Consider the following 15,449-nt stretch of genomic DNA (forward strand, 5'->3'; position numbering starts at 1 on the left):
AGTAAATAGTCAACACTACAGCAGCATCAATTGATAAGTCCTTTTTTGACTCTTAAACACACACAAAGCACATAAAAAAGAAAAAAAATTTATTTTAAAAGAGAAAAAACTTTTGTCTCAGATCCTCTTATGCACACTAGAAGAAAATTCTTTACACAGAAGAAAATATCCAATTATATGTTGCCTACACTAGCAAGAATGCAAATTCATAAAAGTACTCACTCTCATCTATGGCAGATTTGTTTTCGGCATGGCTCTCAATGTCCTTGGAAAACCATTCATTAAATTCCTCATGTGAATCAAATAACGTTGGCATAATGAAATGCAACAGAGCCCAGAGCTGGAAACAAATGAAAAGTAAAATAGCTACAGAGCAACAAAATGACAGGATGTGAAGACATAATGAGTTCAGAGAAAGCAAGTGAACTTGATCTGTTTACCTGTGTCTAGGTGCATGTGTATGTGTGACTAAGTGAGAGTGTATAAGCACATGTCTCATCAACCAACTTTAACAAGGCACTGTAGCAAAATGTGGTATTTTTCAATTAATTTCACACCCAAAGTCTCAAAGTCCTGCTCAGATTTTGCAGTGAGACAGTTTTAAAATTTATACAAAGATCCATTCCACAACTGAACACAGTCTGAGGTAGCAAAACTTGCTAATAATAACTCTAGATTAGGGATCAGTAAATTATGACTTGTGGTGCCTAGTCTGGTCTGCCATCTACTTTTATAAATTAAACTTTATAGTGGAACATAGTCATACCTACTCTTTTATATATCATCTATGACTGCTTTCACATCACAATGGAAGGTTGAATAGCTGTGCAGTGACTATATGGCCCATAAAGTCTAAATATTTACCATCAGATTCTTTATAGAAAGTTTTCTGATTCCTATTTTAGATGATAAGAAAGAATTTTAGCTCATCTCAGTGTTAAAGAATATTACTAGTATATTACTAGTATATAAACATCCTAGTATAAAAATATCTCTGCATTAGATGAGTAGCATTCTTAATGTGATCATTATTTATTATATAAGTACCAAAGAATAAAGAAGTTTACTTGCCTTGTGCCAGAGAATAAGAAAATAGGAATGATGCCTCCTCTGCACCTCCCCACAAAAAACCACATAGGGCAAATTCTTCCTTTTACATGGGGGATTATAAGTTGTATACAGCTGTTAACACTCTGGGTGGGCCTGGGTAAAGAATTCCAATCTGTTACTAGTGCCTACCTCTGCCATGGTGTTCTGAATGGGGGTTCCAGTTAGCAAAAGCCGATTCCGACACTGAAACTGCAGGAGTATCTTCCAACGAACACTGTCCAGTAAAATGAGCAATAAATTCCAAGTTAGCAGTAAATCTTTATTCGTCCTACTGAGAACCCTTATTTCTAGAAATGCTTTTCAAAAAATAACAAACATTCAGACTCAAGCAATCTATAATAAACACAATTGAAAAATATCATTCAACAAAGCTGAGGATAGGAAATTTCAAAGGAATTGACTTCTCTATACTGAAAACATGATATTAAGGTATTAAAGTTTTAAAACGTCCTCAAATAGGCAGTGAAAGTGTTAGTCATTCAATCGTTTGCAACCTCATGGACTATAGCCTGGCAAGCTCCTCCGTCCATGGAATTCTCCAGGCAAGAATACTGGAGTGAGTAGCCATTCTCTTCTCCAGGGGATCTTCCCAACCCAGGGGTCGAACCCAGGTCTTCTACATTGTAGGCAGATTCTTTATGATCTGAGCCAGGAGGAAAGCCCAAAAAGGTAGACTAGGATCCGTTCTGGCTTGATAAAGTCCTTCACTATCTTTGGTCAGTTTTGTTGGTACAAACCATATAACTGGTGGCACGAGAGGTAAAGAATCTGCCTGCCAATGGAGGAGACCCAGGAGTCACAGGTTCAATCCCTGGGTTGGGAAGATCCCCTAGAGGAGGAAATGGCAACCCATTTCTGTATTCTTGCCTAGGAAATCCCATGGACAAAGGAGCCTGGTGGGCTACAATTCATGGGGTTGCAAAGAGTCAGACACAACTAAGGGACTGAAAATGCATACTAGAAAGTTTTAAAATTATTATTCTATATGCTTCTAGTGTGAGTCTGGAGGGAACAATGGAAAATGAGAAAGGGTGTGAGAAGAAATACAAAGTGAATCTACTGCTCCTGGCCACAAGCATGCCCTACTTCAAAAGAGTGAAAGAGGAAATTATGCTCTTCAGAGAATGGAAAGGTCCATGGAAAATACTATTCTGCCAGTTAACATGGACTTCTAAGAAAGTCCTATGAATTCACCAAGAGTTAATAAAATCCATCAAATTCAAGGTCTAATACCACTGAGTAACACTTCACAGCCAAGCACTCATTTACTATTCAGTTTGGGAGCTAAAAGGTATTAGAACACTTTAAACATGTAACTTCCAATTAAAGGATTCTTGGGAGTCTAATAACCATCCAGGGACTAGGATAACCTGCATAAAATAGTAGAAGCTATAATCCACAGAATTTAACATTCTGCTTCCTACCAAGATCTGTAAAGTAATCCCTCAAGCAAAGGGCAGATACCCCTTCCTCTACAGAAAATTTCCTTCAAGAACAAAAATCAGTTAAAATGCCATAATTATTGAGTGGGGAGGAAGAAGCTGAAAAAAATCCTCACACTCTAAATATTAATATTTATATTCCATGAAAATACAAAAAAAGAATTTATGCCTTCTGGTCAGATACATGGTTCATGCAGATACCACGTTCTGAATTCTCTCTGACCTTCATTCTTGTGTGCGTATGTCAGACACATATCTATGTATCTGTATGCCCTCAGTCCACAGACTTTATTTCTATTACTTGCATTACCTGGAACTACTCTTGAGTGCCTGAGCCTCATCCAATACCATGTACTGCCACTTGACTCGCTGGAAATACTTTACATCCTGTACCACCAGCTGGTAACTGGTGATAACCACATGGAAGGGGGCATCCTGAGTGTAGAGAGTCTTCTGTAAATATAAGAGGGCAAGGGTGAAAAGAGAAACCTAAACAATTCATAATAAGACAATGAGGAATGGACTGTATTTCCTAAGGCCAAGAAGTTTAAGATAGCCCTAAAGATATGTTTCTCCCATGTAGGAGATGTGTAGTGAATTAAAGCATAATTGTTTTTAAAGTAGTCACCTTAATCACAAACTTTGTTAAAAAGTAGTCATCAGCTTATTAAAGAGAAAAGTTCTTAATCCTGGCTGACTGTCTATCACAGGAAAAACATTGTAAAAGAAAAAAAATTACATCTGCATAGAAACATGTAAGATTTTATGTAAGAGAAATTATTCAAATCAACTGGAGAAGTAATGACTGCATGTATGTGTGAATATGTACATGTGCGTGTGCATATGCTTACAGTAAGCTGAAAGTTACCTGACTCCAAAACCTCCTGATGACTTTTCTGTCGTGAGGATTTCCCCAATATGGTAGCACCTAGAAAAAGGACCAATATGTATATTAGTTTCTACTGATAATCTTAAAAGTATCATCACAAATATAGGATTTTCTGGTGGCTGAGATGGTAAAGAATCTGCCTGTAATTCAGGAGACCTAGGTTCAATCTCTGGGTCGGGAGGATCCCTTGGAGAAGAGAATGGGTACGCTCTCCAGTATTCTTGCCTGGAGAATTCCATGGACAGAGGAGCCTGGGGGGGCTACAGTCCATGAGGTCACAAAAAGTTGGACATGACTGAGTTACTAACACTTTCAGTTTCATCATCACCAATACATTATTCAGAAAGGCTTTTTTTAAAAAACTTAACAGAATGAATATATGAATTTCTCTTCTGTCATTACTGCACTAGGAGTTGGACTAGCACTCTTTCCACTGACCCAGTTAAAACAAATAAAAAACAACTGTTTGAAGGCATCAGAGAGCTACTTGGGCAGTGAACAATTATAGAGTCCAGATCTAGAAAAGACAGGAAAGCCTGGCATTGTACATGTTCCCCTAGAGAGTGCTGATCATTCCCAAAAGTTCTAATCGAGACACTATGAAACTGAGAAGTTGTTTTTCTTTTTTTAAAGGGACACAGGACCCACAAACAAAAAACTGTAGTTCAAGGAGGAAGATTTCTGATAACTACCCACCTCCCTGGCCTTAAGTTGGGAATGAAAAGATACATACACACTGGTAGTAAAGATAAACTATACACATACTTGTTTTATCAGATTCTGAAATCTAGCTTCAATTCATCCCAACTCCTGACTTAGATTAATGGGGTTTTGGATTATTACTGTCCCAGAAAAAAATTACTGTAGGCAAAAAAATCCACAACAAAACCCCAAACACACATTAATCCTCTCTCTGGAAGAAGAAAGTAACATTCAGAGCCCACAATTATCTCCAGAATTTTTCCTATACATCTGGCACTAAAACAAAACAAAAACAAAAATTTTAGAAACAAACTTTTAAACAAATGCTTGTTTGTTCACATTTTTTAAATTTTTTTTTAAAAGGCTTAAAATGTATTTTAATAAGTTCATGTTGCATTATTTCATTTCTCAGAAAAACTTCAAAGGTATTAGGGACAAATCAAACATGGTACACCAATAAAAAATGCACAGCATAACTACCTAAGATAGGCAAAGCTAAGAGCTACTGTCTGACACTCAGCATACAGCAACCCTGTTCTCAAGATTGTACTAGGCCTATCAAGAAAGCTGTGAATGGCAACATCACAGACACAAAAGGGCCATTTCTGGGTTGTCCTTACCCAAGAAAAAGATGGAGGCAAGTTTAACACAAGATTTTTTAAAGATAAGAGAAAATGTCTTCCTTGGGACACGAAAGGGTAATATATGGGACATAACAGAACCGTATGCATGTTGTCTGTGACCTCTGTGGACATGTGCCTCAATTCCCACCTGGGAGTGATTGGAACAGTGGGGCCAAGGTCATTGGGGGATGTTTGGTTTTTGTGGTATATGTGGCAGGATCTCTGGGGTGAGACAGTGCACTAAGTCGCGTCCGACTCTTGCAACCCCATGGACTGTAGCCTGCCAGGCTCCTCTGTCTATGGGATTCTCCAGGCAAGAATACTGGAGTGGGTTGCCTTTTCCTTCTCCGTGTTCACAGAATTTAAAGAGGAGATTTAGAACTTCAGTGTTACACTAGAAATTACAAAAGAACCAAAGGGAATTTCTAGAACTAAAAAAATAACTAGAATTAAGAATTAGATGATGAGTTCAACAGACTGAATCAGTTGAAGAGAAAATTACTGAACTACAAGAGAGGTCAGAAGGAAACACCCAGACCAAAGCATGGAGAAACAGAAGAATGCAAAACTCAGCACTTCTGTAATGTACCTAGATGTAACTCTCACTCTTTTTATTGTTACGGGGTTCAAAGTGCTTCTTGAATCCATAGCTTGATATGTTTTGTTCTTCTGAAAAATCTCAGAGATAGAAGCACAAATATGCAGGAAGGGATGAAGATCAATGAGAAATGAATGTGAATAATGCAAATAAATCTATATAATTTCAAAAGTATAAATAATAGTAAAATGTCTTCTGGGGTTTAAAATACAAAATATATATACAAAAACAACTGTGTTAAGTCTAGAGAAGGGGAGTGTAGTTACAGTACTATACTCAGGTCTTTCTACTATCTGAAAAGTATTAACAGTATTAACTTGCATTTTTTTTTTTTGAGAAAGTTAAGCATATGTGCTGTATTTTCCTGGGAATCTACTGAGTAACAGAATGAATATATAATTAGCTAGTTTAAAAGGGGGAAGAAATACCACTACTTCCCCAGTAGTCCAGTAGCTAAGAATCCACCTTGCAATGCAGGGAACTTGGTTCAGTTCCTGGTCGGGAAACTAAGATCCCACACACTGTGGAGCCAAGAAGCCTGTGCTCCACAACTACTGAGGCCTACAGACCACAGCCAGAGAGTCCCTGCGCCACAACAAAAGATCCTGCTTGATCCAACAAAGATCCCTCGGTCTGCAACTAAGACTCACTGCAGCCAAATAAATAAATAATACTTTACTATTTTAAAAATATTATTTATTTTATTTTTGGCTGTGCAGAGTCTTCCTTACTACAGATGGGCTTTCTCTAGTTGCAGTTCACGGGCTTCTCAGGGCTCAGTTGCCCCGCAGCATGTGGAATCTTCCTAGATCAAGGATTGAACCCATGTCCCCTGCATTGTCAGGCAGATTCTCAACCAGTGGACCACTAGGGAAGTCCCAATAAATAATATTTTTAAAAAATAAATAAAAGGAAAAAAAAAGGATAAAATCGAATCAATTCAAAAGGACTCAAAGGGAAAAAAGGAAAGTTAAACAGGTGAAAGAAGAAAGCAAAGAGGCAACAGATTTAAATGCAGCGTATCAATAATTACATTAAAAGTAAGCACAGATATTCCAAATAAAAGAAATACATGTTAAATATAAAGATACATAATATTTAAAAGAAAAAAGAGAGCAGGCAAACACTAATCAAAAGTGTTTGGTTAGTTAATATCAAAGAAAATAGATTTTAAGATTTTCCTTCTTAAAGGAAGAATTTCGAATTAATAAAAAGTTCATTCACCAGCAAGATAAAACTGTATATCTGTGTACATCTCATTGCCTCAAAGCAAAAACAAACAGAAGCAAACAAAAATGTATAAATCCATAACTGTTGCCAATATTAACACCTCTTTCAGTCAGTAATAGGAAAGGCAGACAAAAAAAAAAAATCAGTAAAGATGTAACAGTAAAGAACAAGTTAACAAATTTGACCTAATCAACATATATACAACAATGTACTTAACAAGTGCAGAAAAACTATTTTCAAACTCACATAGGAACATTTATAACAACTGCCCATGTGCTAAGCCATAAAAGCAAAGCTCAACAAATTTCAAAGGATTAAATTATTAAGAAGCAGCATATTTTCTTATCAGTGGATTTAAGCTATAAATAACAAAAAGATATCTAGAAAATCATCCTTTGTTTAGAAAATAAGAAAAACACTTTTAAGTTAACCCATGAATCAAATAAGAACTTGAAGTAGAAACTGCAAAGTATTTTGAATGTTAAGATAATAAAAATGTGACACCTCAAACCTTTGGATGGCTATGGTCATGCTAAAAAAACAATACCCTTGAATAAACATTAGAAAAAGCTGAAAATAAACCAATTAAGCTCCATCTCAAAATGACAGAAAGATAAAGAAGTTTACCCAAAAGTAGGAAAAGAATAAAAAAAGAGTAGAAATAAATGAAATAGAAAACATATTGAATAGTCAATTTTAGGAATGAAAAGTGGTACATCAGTCAAGAGAAAAAATGTAAATCGTATTTCATGAGGAAAAGGAGGGAGGTCACAGGCACTAAGCATACTAGAACCATAAAACCAGTGTTACTCAGACAGTTGCCAAATAAAATGAACTTTTAGATGTTATCATAAGAGATCTAAGTACCTTTTGAATGTAACCAGACCTTAAACTTGAGTAATGTCTACTTCTAACTATGTGCTGCAGGGAAGTGAACACATTTCTGACAATTTAAAGGAATAATGACAATAGAAACAATGAATAACAGACCAACTGTCATCAAACTTTTTCTATAAATAGCCAGGTAGTAATTTTAGCTTTGTATGCCAGTCTCTGCCACAACTACTCAACTCTGCTGTTATGATGTCAATGCTGCCATAAATAATCAAATTTAATATTTATGTAATATATATATCAAACATAATATATGTGTACTTAAATTTCATATTCCATTTGCAATGAAATAATTTTATAAGTAACAATTTTAAAAAGTAAAAACAAAAAAAACAAAAAAAACCTATTCTTAGCTCATAAGCTGTACCAAAGAACAGGAGGTGAATTCCTCAATAAATTAAATAAAAAGTGATAGCATTTCCACCCCTAGGTTATACCCAAAAGAAATCAAAAGAGGACAAGTGTTCAAATAGAAACCTGTACATGAATGTTTACAGCAGTATTATTAACAATAGCCAAAAAGAAGAAACAATCAAAAGAGCCATCGACAGATGAATGGATAAACAAAATACAGTATACCCAGAAATTCACTATAATATTATGCTCACTATAATATATATTATGACTGAATATTATTCAATCAGAAAAAGGAATGAAGTGCACAACATGACAAACACCTTGAAAAAATTGCTAAATGAAAAGAAGCCACATGAAAGGCCACATTCCAGGTGTACAAAATATTCAGAATAAGCAAATCCAGAGAGACATTAAGAGAATTTGTGGTAGACAGGGGCTAGAGGGAAAGGGAAATAGGGAAAGAGATTTCTGTTTGGAATGATAAAATTCTGCAATCAGACAGCAGTGATTATCACAACAAATGTACTTAATACTATTCAACTGCACACTTAGAAGTCCTATTTTACTGACCCCTAAACTAGAGCTTCAAAAGGAAGCTCAACATGCAAATGAAAACTCAGTTTCAGGCACTGGTATAAAGTCAAAGGAGAGGTACCAATGACATTAAGGAGTACTACATTGCCATCTATTGGCCTGTGAAGGAAATATTGAAGGTGGTTTCGAAGAAAATTCTAAGGCTTAACTTTTTGACCTCCTAATTGTTTACCATGTAACAACAAAAGAGTAGGAAAAAAGATGAGGGGCTCCATATTCAATGCGAAAAAACTCTATAGAGAAAATACTCAACAAATTGCCTTAGAATGACCTCACCTCCTTAGAATGAGTTGGCCAAGCTAAAAGCCATATACATAATGTGCCTTGTAAACAGTTCTTAGGTCTATTAATTCAGCTACAAAGGTGGGGCCACAGACACAAAGGTGCCCCAAAGTGGAATATCTCAGACATGTCCTTATTCCTTAAGGCATTAGCCAGAAAAACACCTCCCATGCTCTCTAAATTGCGTGGAACCCCTGTTTATTATGGAGACCCAAGATCAGAGATCATGTCAATATCTCTTGATACATAATCTCCATAAAATCCTCCTTAACATGCAACTTCATTATCATTATATTCCTTTAGAGACAAGTATCTAACATTTCCTTCTTTTTACTTGCAAATAAGATAATAAATCCTATCCATTCTTTCTTACATCCCAACAACTTTGCATAATGAAACGCCTATTTAAATCTTGTCCATATTTGATGTACCATATTTCCTTGCTGATCACTTCCTATGTCAATCTCAATTATTTTCCTCTACATTAGTTAAAATCAATTTTCACATTGTTACCTTAGGCATTATAACCTGGACCAAGACCGAAGAGGTGGCTTTGGAGTGTCAAGAAAACTGATTATGATTTATCAAAACCTACATTAAGTCAGCAACATAGATACTTTCTATTATGGCAGTACAACTAGGAGCTACAATTCATGTGGCCAATGCAGCAAAATCACTCAAACTGGACTTCAGCTTTCTCATAAAACAGAAGGATGCAACATACTCTCTTATCGTTCCCATCAGTAACTTCAATAGGAAGTGTATGCAACGTTATTTGAAAAAAATGCAAGAATTAAAAGCTATTATGAGCAGTTAAGGAAGGCAGCAAAAATGGAGTCAAAACATTTATTTTAAAAAGAGAATTATTATTGATTTTTACCTTAAATTTAGGAACAAATCTAGTAAACTCCTGGTGCCAATTGTTAAGTGTGGATGCAGGCGAAATTATTAAGAAAGGTCCCCAAATGTTCTCTCTCTGAAACAGAAAATCTGAGTCAGCCAACTGCAGGAAAACTGAAGAGACTAAACTCAAAATTATAATTAACAACAAGAATAGCTTAATAGGCAATGCACTGTAATAAGAGAAATGGTTCCCATTTCTCATTCCTATACACTCAATAATAATAATATCATATGTTAAGAAAAATAATATTCTGTGTTACAGTAACACAAACAAGGAAGTTGCTAGAAACATCTTGAGAAAAAACAACAAGCAATTACTCCCACTCCTCCCACCTCTTACAGGTCCTAATTTGTATCATTCACAAAGCACTTATAACATACTGACTTGTATGTGTTGCTTTTCCTTATACTAGATGATCACAACAATATTACTATTATTTAATTGGAATAGAGCATTTTGCTTTTTTCAAAATGACTTCACACATTCTTTCTCTTTTAATTCTTACAAAATTCCTGTAAGGTAGGTATGAGCACCACTTTGCAGAAGTGGAAACTAAACCTCAGAGAGTTAAAGGGAAGTCAGGTCAAAAGAGACTAAGTGAACTGTCCAAATTAACACTGCTAGTAAGCATAGAGCTGAGATGTGAAACCAGGTCTTCTGATCTAACTAACTACAATGTTTTTGCCACTATACTGGTGGTTCTCAACAGAAGCAGGAGATGGGGAGTGAAAACACATATGCTCAAAACCTGTCCTAACATTCTTGAAAACTAGAAAGTTTCACCACACTGTGTCACCTTGTAAAGGCTTTCAAGGCAAGGACCAAGACCTAATGTCGTGGTATGCTACAGAACCTAGCATAGTGCTTGATAATGGCTCAGTAGAAAACAACCCTAGGATTGAGAGAGAGGAAGATGAAAAGACTGCATGCATCTACCCACCTCAGCCAGATGGGCCAGGAGGGCAATGCTCTGTACTGTTTTACCAAGGCCCATTTCATCTGCAAGAATGCCATTAATACCCTGGGGGGAAAAAAAAAACAAAAACACAGAGTTTTTTCTCAGGCTTCATTACTGCCAAAAAGAACTACCCAAAATGTCAAATTCTGTTCTTGTTCAAACAAAAGTGACTAGAGATACCCAGTTTCAGCACTATTACTCATTACTGTAATGATTCCTTTTGTCAATTCCAAGCTACAACTCTGAATCATGATACATGAGGCAAATGGGCCAAACCCAGTTTTTCAGCTAATCTAATCCAGGTATAAAAGCAATCAGGCTTACTAAGACCACTTAAGACAAATTTTATACACGATACAAATATTTCCCAATAAAGTTTCCAGGTTAGAAATAGAGGGATAGAACAATCTTTTGTACTCTGTGGGAGAGGGAGGGGGGGGATGATTTGGGAGAATGGCATTAAAACATGTATAATATAATATAAGAAAAGAATTGCCAGTCCAGGTTCGATGCAGGATACAGGAAGCTTGGGGCTGGTGCACTGGGATGACCCAGAGGGATGGTATGGGGAGAGAGGTGGGAGGGGGGTTCAGGATGGGGAACACGTGTACACCCGTGGCGGATGCATGTTGATGTACAGCAAAACCAATACAATATTATAAAGTAAAATAATAATAAATAAAAATTTGAAAATTAAAAAAAAAAAACTCACTTGCCCAAAGTGGTGCTATTTGTTGAATAAAGAATGCTTTTAATATACAAAAAAAAAAAGAAAGTGAAGGTGAAAGTTGCCAGTCACGTCTGACTTTTGTGACCCCATAGACTATACAGTCCATGGAATTCTCCAGGCCAGAATACTGGAGTGGGTAGCCTTTCCCTTCAAAAAAAAAGAAATAGAGACATCTTTCTGATTCCCGTCAAAAGACAAAGCTTTTTTTTTTTTAAAAAAGGATGAAATCTAAAACATTATCTTGTGCTCATTTCACAATATATAATTTACAAACAAAACAGAGGGGGTAGCACATAGTTCTAAAATTCACCTGTTCATAGAGATTTGCCAACCAATTCATGCCTTTCAGCTGATAACCTTTTAATTTGCCATTAAAAATTGTAGGCTGTGGAATATCCTCACCAGCCCGGATAGATGGGTTTGCCAGGCTATAACTCTCCCCAAACCCAGTGCCAGACTTGTTTGCTGCCCTCAGGGCAGCTGCTCGACTTTCTTTTGCATCTTCATCAAATGACCTTGTCTGGAAAATAAAAGTATATTAGAATAAAAATATGAGAGGAAAATAATTAAATTCAAATGAAATTCATAATGCTAATGTATCTATCTTGTGCTGGCTGGAACAAACTTTCTGATAATATAATGTAATATATCGTATTACATATAAAGCATGATATAACTGACTCTTGAACAACAAGGGTTTGAACTGTGTAGGTCAACTGACATGGAAATTTTTTCCACTAAGTATGTACAAAAGTACTACATGATCCTGCCATTGGTTGAATCTGTGGAAGTGGACCCATAGACATGGCAGGCTGACTGTAAAGTCGTACAAAGATTTTTGACTTCAGGGTGTGTTGGCACCACTAACTCCCACAGTTACTTAATGGTCAACCGTACATTAAAGTATATTACTAATATTTCAAAATTAATTTAACAGTTGTATTAAGCATATACTTTTGATAGACAGGCACTAAGCCATATTACATGATTACCTGCTTCATCAATGAATTTATTTAAAATGTGATATAAAATCTATTTGACTGGTCAGAGTTCGTGAGGAATAGGCTGAGTTTGTCTCTATCCTTGGCTTGGATTCTGTCAAAGTGATACAGGGGCTCCTATGCAGTATATTAAATGGTGTTTACTTAATTGTGTTTAATTAATGTTTACTTAATTCTTTATTTAATTTAATCTGTTGTTTCTTTCTGATTTCATATGTCACTGTATCATGAATAAGCAAGTTATTACTAAAGTGAAAGAATGTGCTAACTTAGCATTTTTTAGGCATGATACAAGCTTTCTTAACAATCAAGAGTGTGGTATTTTTCACTAAACAATGATGCATTTCACTTGGTATTATCCATACATACTGGAGAGGACAAGAGAAAAAAAAATAGAAAAACTCTCTTAGCTTTAGTCAACACATTTTTAAAGCTTAGAAAAGCAAAAGCTCGTTTCCCATCTTCCCTCAAGTATTCCTACTATTATTCTAAAGTAAATAGGGCTACAATCCCCATCCAATACAGTCTCATACATATATACATATTCAACAATGTTTTTAATTGAAAATATGATTAACTTAAAGGAAGACTACCTAAGTGAAAGGCTGTAAGGGCATTTCCAGGACCCAATAGTTCATTTCTAAGACTCACCCGAGCCTGATGAATATGATAAGCATTTTCAGCATTCTTTAGGGCCTGGGCTTTGAAATGGTTACTATCTGAAAAGGGAAAAACTTTGATTATAACATCTCATTAACTGACCTCTTCCGAGGATGCAATTTATACTAGCATGTGTGGATCCCTGACTCCACATTCTGTTTATCCCTAAATTCAAAGAGGGTGAGGGAGAAGAAAAAGATCTAATTACTTGACAGAGGTAAGGACCTGGAAGTGGTAATGGAGGCAGGGGTCTCCCATGGTCTCCAGGAGCCAAAGTCAGCTCACAAAAGCCACCAGGAGACTGAGCTCCAGTTTCCCAATCCTGCATTTCATGCACAAAGTAATGCTAAAGTCAGGAAAAGCAAGACAACGAGGATTCAAAATTGTAATATATTTATACTGGGTGAAACTATTCTAAAAGAAAATAATAGAGAATGTTTAAATCCCAAGATAATCTGAAACACTCTCATTTTCTCTTACTCAACATGATCTTGAGCACTATTCTCTGTGAAATTCCTCTTAAACTTTACACCAATTCCTCCCTCACTGTGTGGTCACAAAAGTATCGAAATAGTCTCTTCTCATGTTTTACTTGTATCACCAAGAATCCTGTTATGTGAGAGACAAATTCACTGCATTCTTCTGATAAAATATCTTTTATTTCTATTAACAAATCAAAACACAAAATCTTCCCAAATTTGCAAGATCAAATAACCACACCTTTTCCTCTTTAAATTCTTCAATAAAAGCTTTTTATATGCTTATTTTATAGAAACATTCATACTTTCCCTACTCCAATTAAAATAAAGTTTCCTTTTGATCAATACTACTTATTGATCAAGATAAAACTTACAAGAAGTAATAATGAATATAACCTGAGATATGAAAAAATGTGGGGTATCTCCTTTCTCTAATTTCTGATTCAGGACTCACCATAATCCTCCTGTGTGATGTTAACTACCACCCCTCCGCCAATGTCAATTTGTCTCTGTGCAGAACTATCTTCCAGTTTCCTTAAGATTTCTTCCTGGATCCCATCATGACCCATGTCTCGTTTACGACTCATGAAATGGGCATACAACTCTGTCTGGGTGATCAGGAAGTTCAGTTTTCGCTGTTGCCTCTTAGCCTAAAAGGGAAAAAAGTTGAAAGTGAAAAGAGTCAAATCATCAATTACATACAGGGTAGTTAACAGCATTCACTAAACCTATACATAGTCTGCAAACAACTCCTTTACAAATTCTTTACATTTAAAAAGGGAAAAATTGCTAATGAACAAATTTTATTTATAATCAAGACAGTGGCACTAAAAGCCAGGAATAATCTTCACTTATAGCCTAATAATAACCTATGTTTTGCTCTCCTTTACAAAATGAAATCTTTTTTCCACTAGGCTGCTGTCTAAAATGCTTAATTCTTTATTCCTTTACTTTTCTTTAACAGTACTACCATACCAACTAAATTCAAACAACATATGTTACTTAATAACTCTGGTGACAAATACACGTGTACAGCTTTATTTTTAAAAACATATATGTGTTCAAACTCTTCTTTAACATCGAAAGTCAAAATAAGTGATGAAGAGCTATAAATTATTCTGCAGGAGGTATCTGAGACTAAGAAGCCTATAAGAAAATGCTGCCCAAAACAACCCATTGTTCATCTGTGATAATGATAGCTACAAAACATGAATACAGACTAAATACAATATCACAAACACATAATTTTTTTTAATTTTTTAAAAAATGAGGAAGATAAATTCAAAGTGCCTCTGAAATTATCTAGTAAGAAAAATAATGTTCTTTATACTGACATAATGTTTCATTATGTCAGTAAAAATCATTCTTCAAGATAAACAATAAAATGAGTAAGCAAATGATCCAAAAGACCGAATTACATGAAATACAGCTCACACAATAATACCAAATCAAAGGGTCATTATTTCGCATGAACTATTTTATAGCAAAATTCCTATGAAGTATATTTGAGTTATCTTTGATCCACCTGTACAAAAGAAAAACAGTACTAAAATAAGGAACATGGCCAAGGAAAGAAATAAGTCCCAAAGCATGCAACATAAAACCAGACTTCTCCTTAGGGTTTTTTTGTTGTTTTTTTTTTTTAAAAAACACTTTAGCTAGATTCAGATTAGGGAAAAAAATCTGAGAGAAAACAGATTTCTTTTCATAAAGTATATGGATTTTCATATTCTAAAGCTAAAGTACCGTCAAGAAAACCTTTCTAAATTAAAACAAAAGAGCAATATTCCCTTGTACCGAAAGGAAGTAAATTACCATGTGTTTAAATAAAGAAGGCAAATTAAGGGAACAAGGATCCATCAAAAATGTCTTAATTCAGAAACTCAGAGAAAAAGATGGAAGTCAACATAATCACAGATGAAACTCTTATCAGTTAGTTATCAACATATTGAGACAATGTCTCACAAACCTAGATTATAAGCCAAGTCACTTTCAA

General features: G+C 35.3%; 1 protein-coding gene across 3 annotated transcripts in view; it reads right to left on the reverse strand.

Annotated features, from left to right (window-relative positions):
- The window catches only part of INO80 (INO80 complex subunit), a 124,045-nt gene that overhangs the window by 66,039 nt on the left and 42,557 nt on the right, over nt 1-15,449 (reverse strand). For all 3 annotated transcript variants that reach the window (XM_010847979.1, XM_010847980.1, XM_010847978.1), the window contains 9 exons: nt 13,908-14,103; nt 12,966-13,033; nt 11,624-11,833; nt 10,566-10,646; nt 9,602-9,697; nt 3,421-3,480; nt 2,863-3,005; nt 1,240-1,324; nt 223-340 (listed from right to left, as the gene is read on the reverse strand). In XM_010847979.1, the coding sequence (XP_010846281.1) occupies nt 223-340; nt 1,240-1,324; nt 2,863-3,005; nt 3,421-3,480; nt 9,602-9,697; nt 10,566-10,646; nt 11,624-11,833; nt 12,966-13,033; nt 13,908-14,103 (1,057 nt within the window). The remainder of the gene's footprint in view (nt 1-222; nt 341-1,239; nt 1,325-2,862; nt 3,006-3,420; nt 3,481-9,601; nt 9,698-10,565; nt 10,647-11,623; nt 11,834-12,965; nt 13,034-13,907; nt 14,104-15,449) is intronic.

This window comes from Bison bison, unplaced genomic scaffold (assembly GCF_000754665.1).
Source record: "Bison bison bison isolate TAMUID 2011002044 unplaced genomic scaffold, Bison_UMD1.0 scf7180017864259, whole genome shotgun sequence".
Taxonomy (NCBI): domain Eukaryota; kingdom Metazoa; phylum Chordata; class Mammalia; order Artiodactyla; family Bovidae; genus Bison; species Bison bison.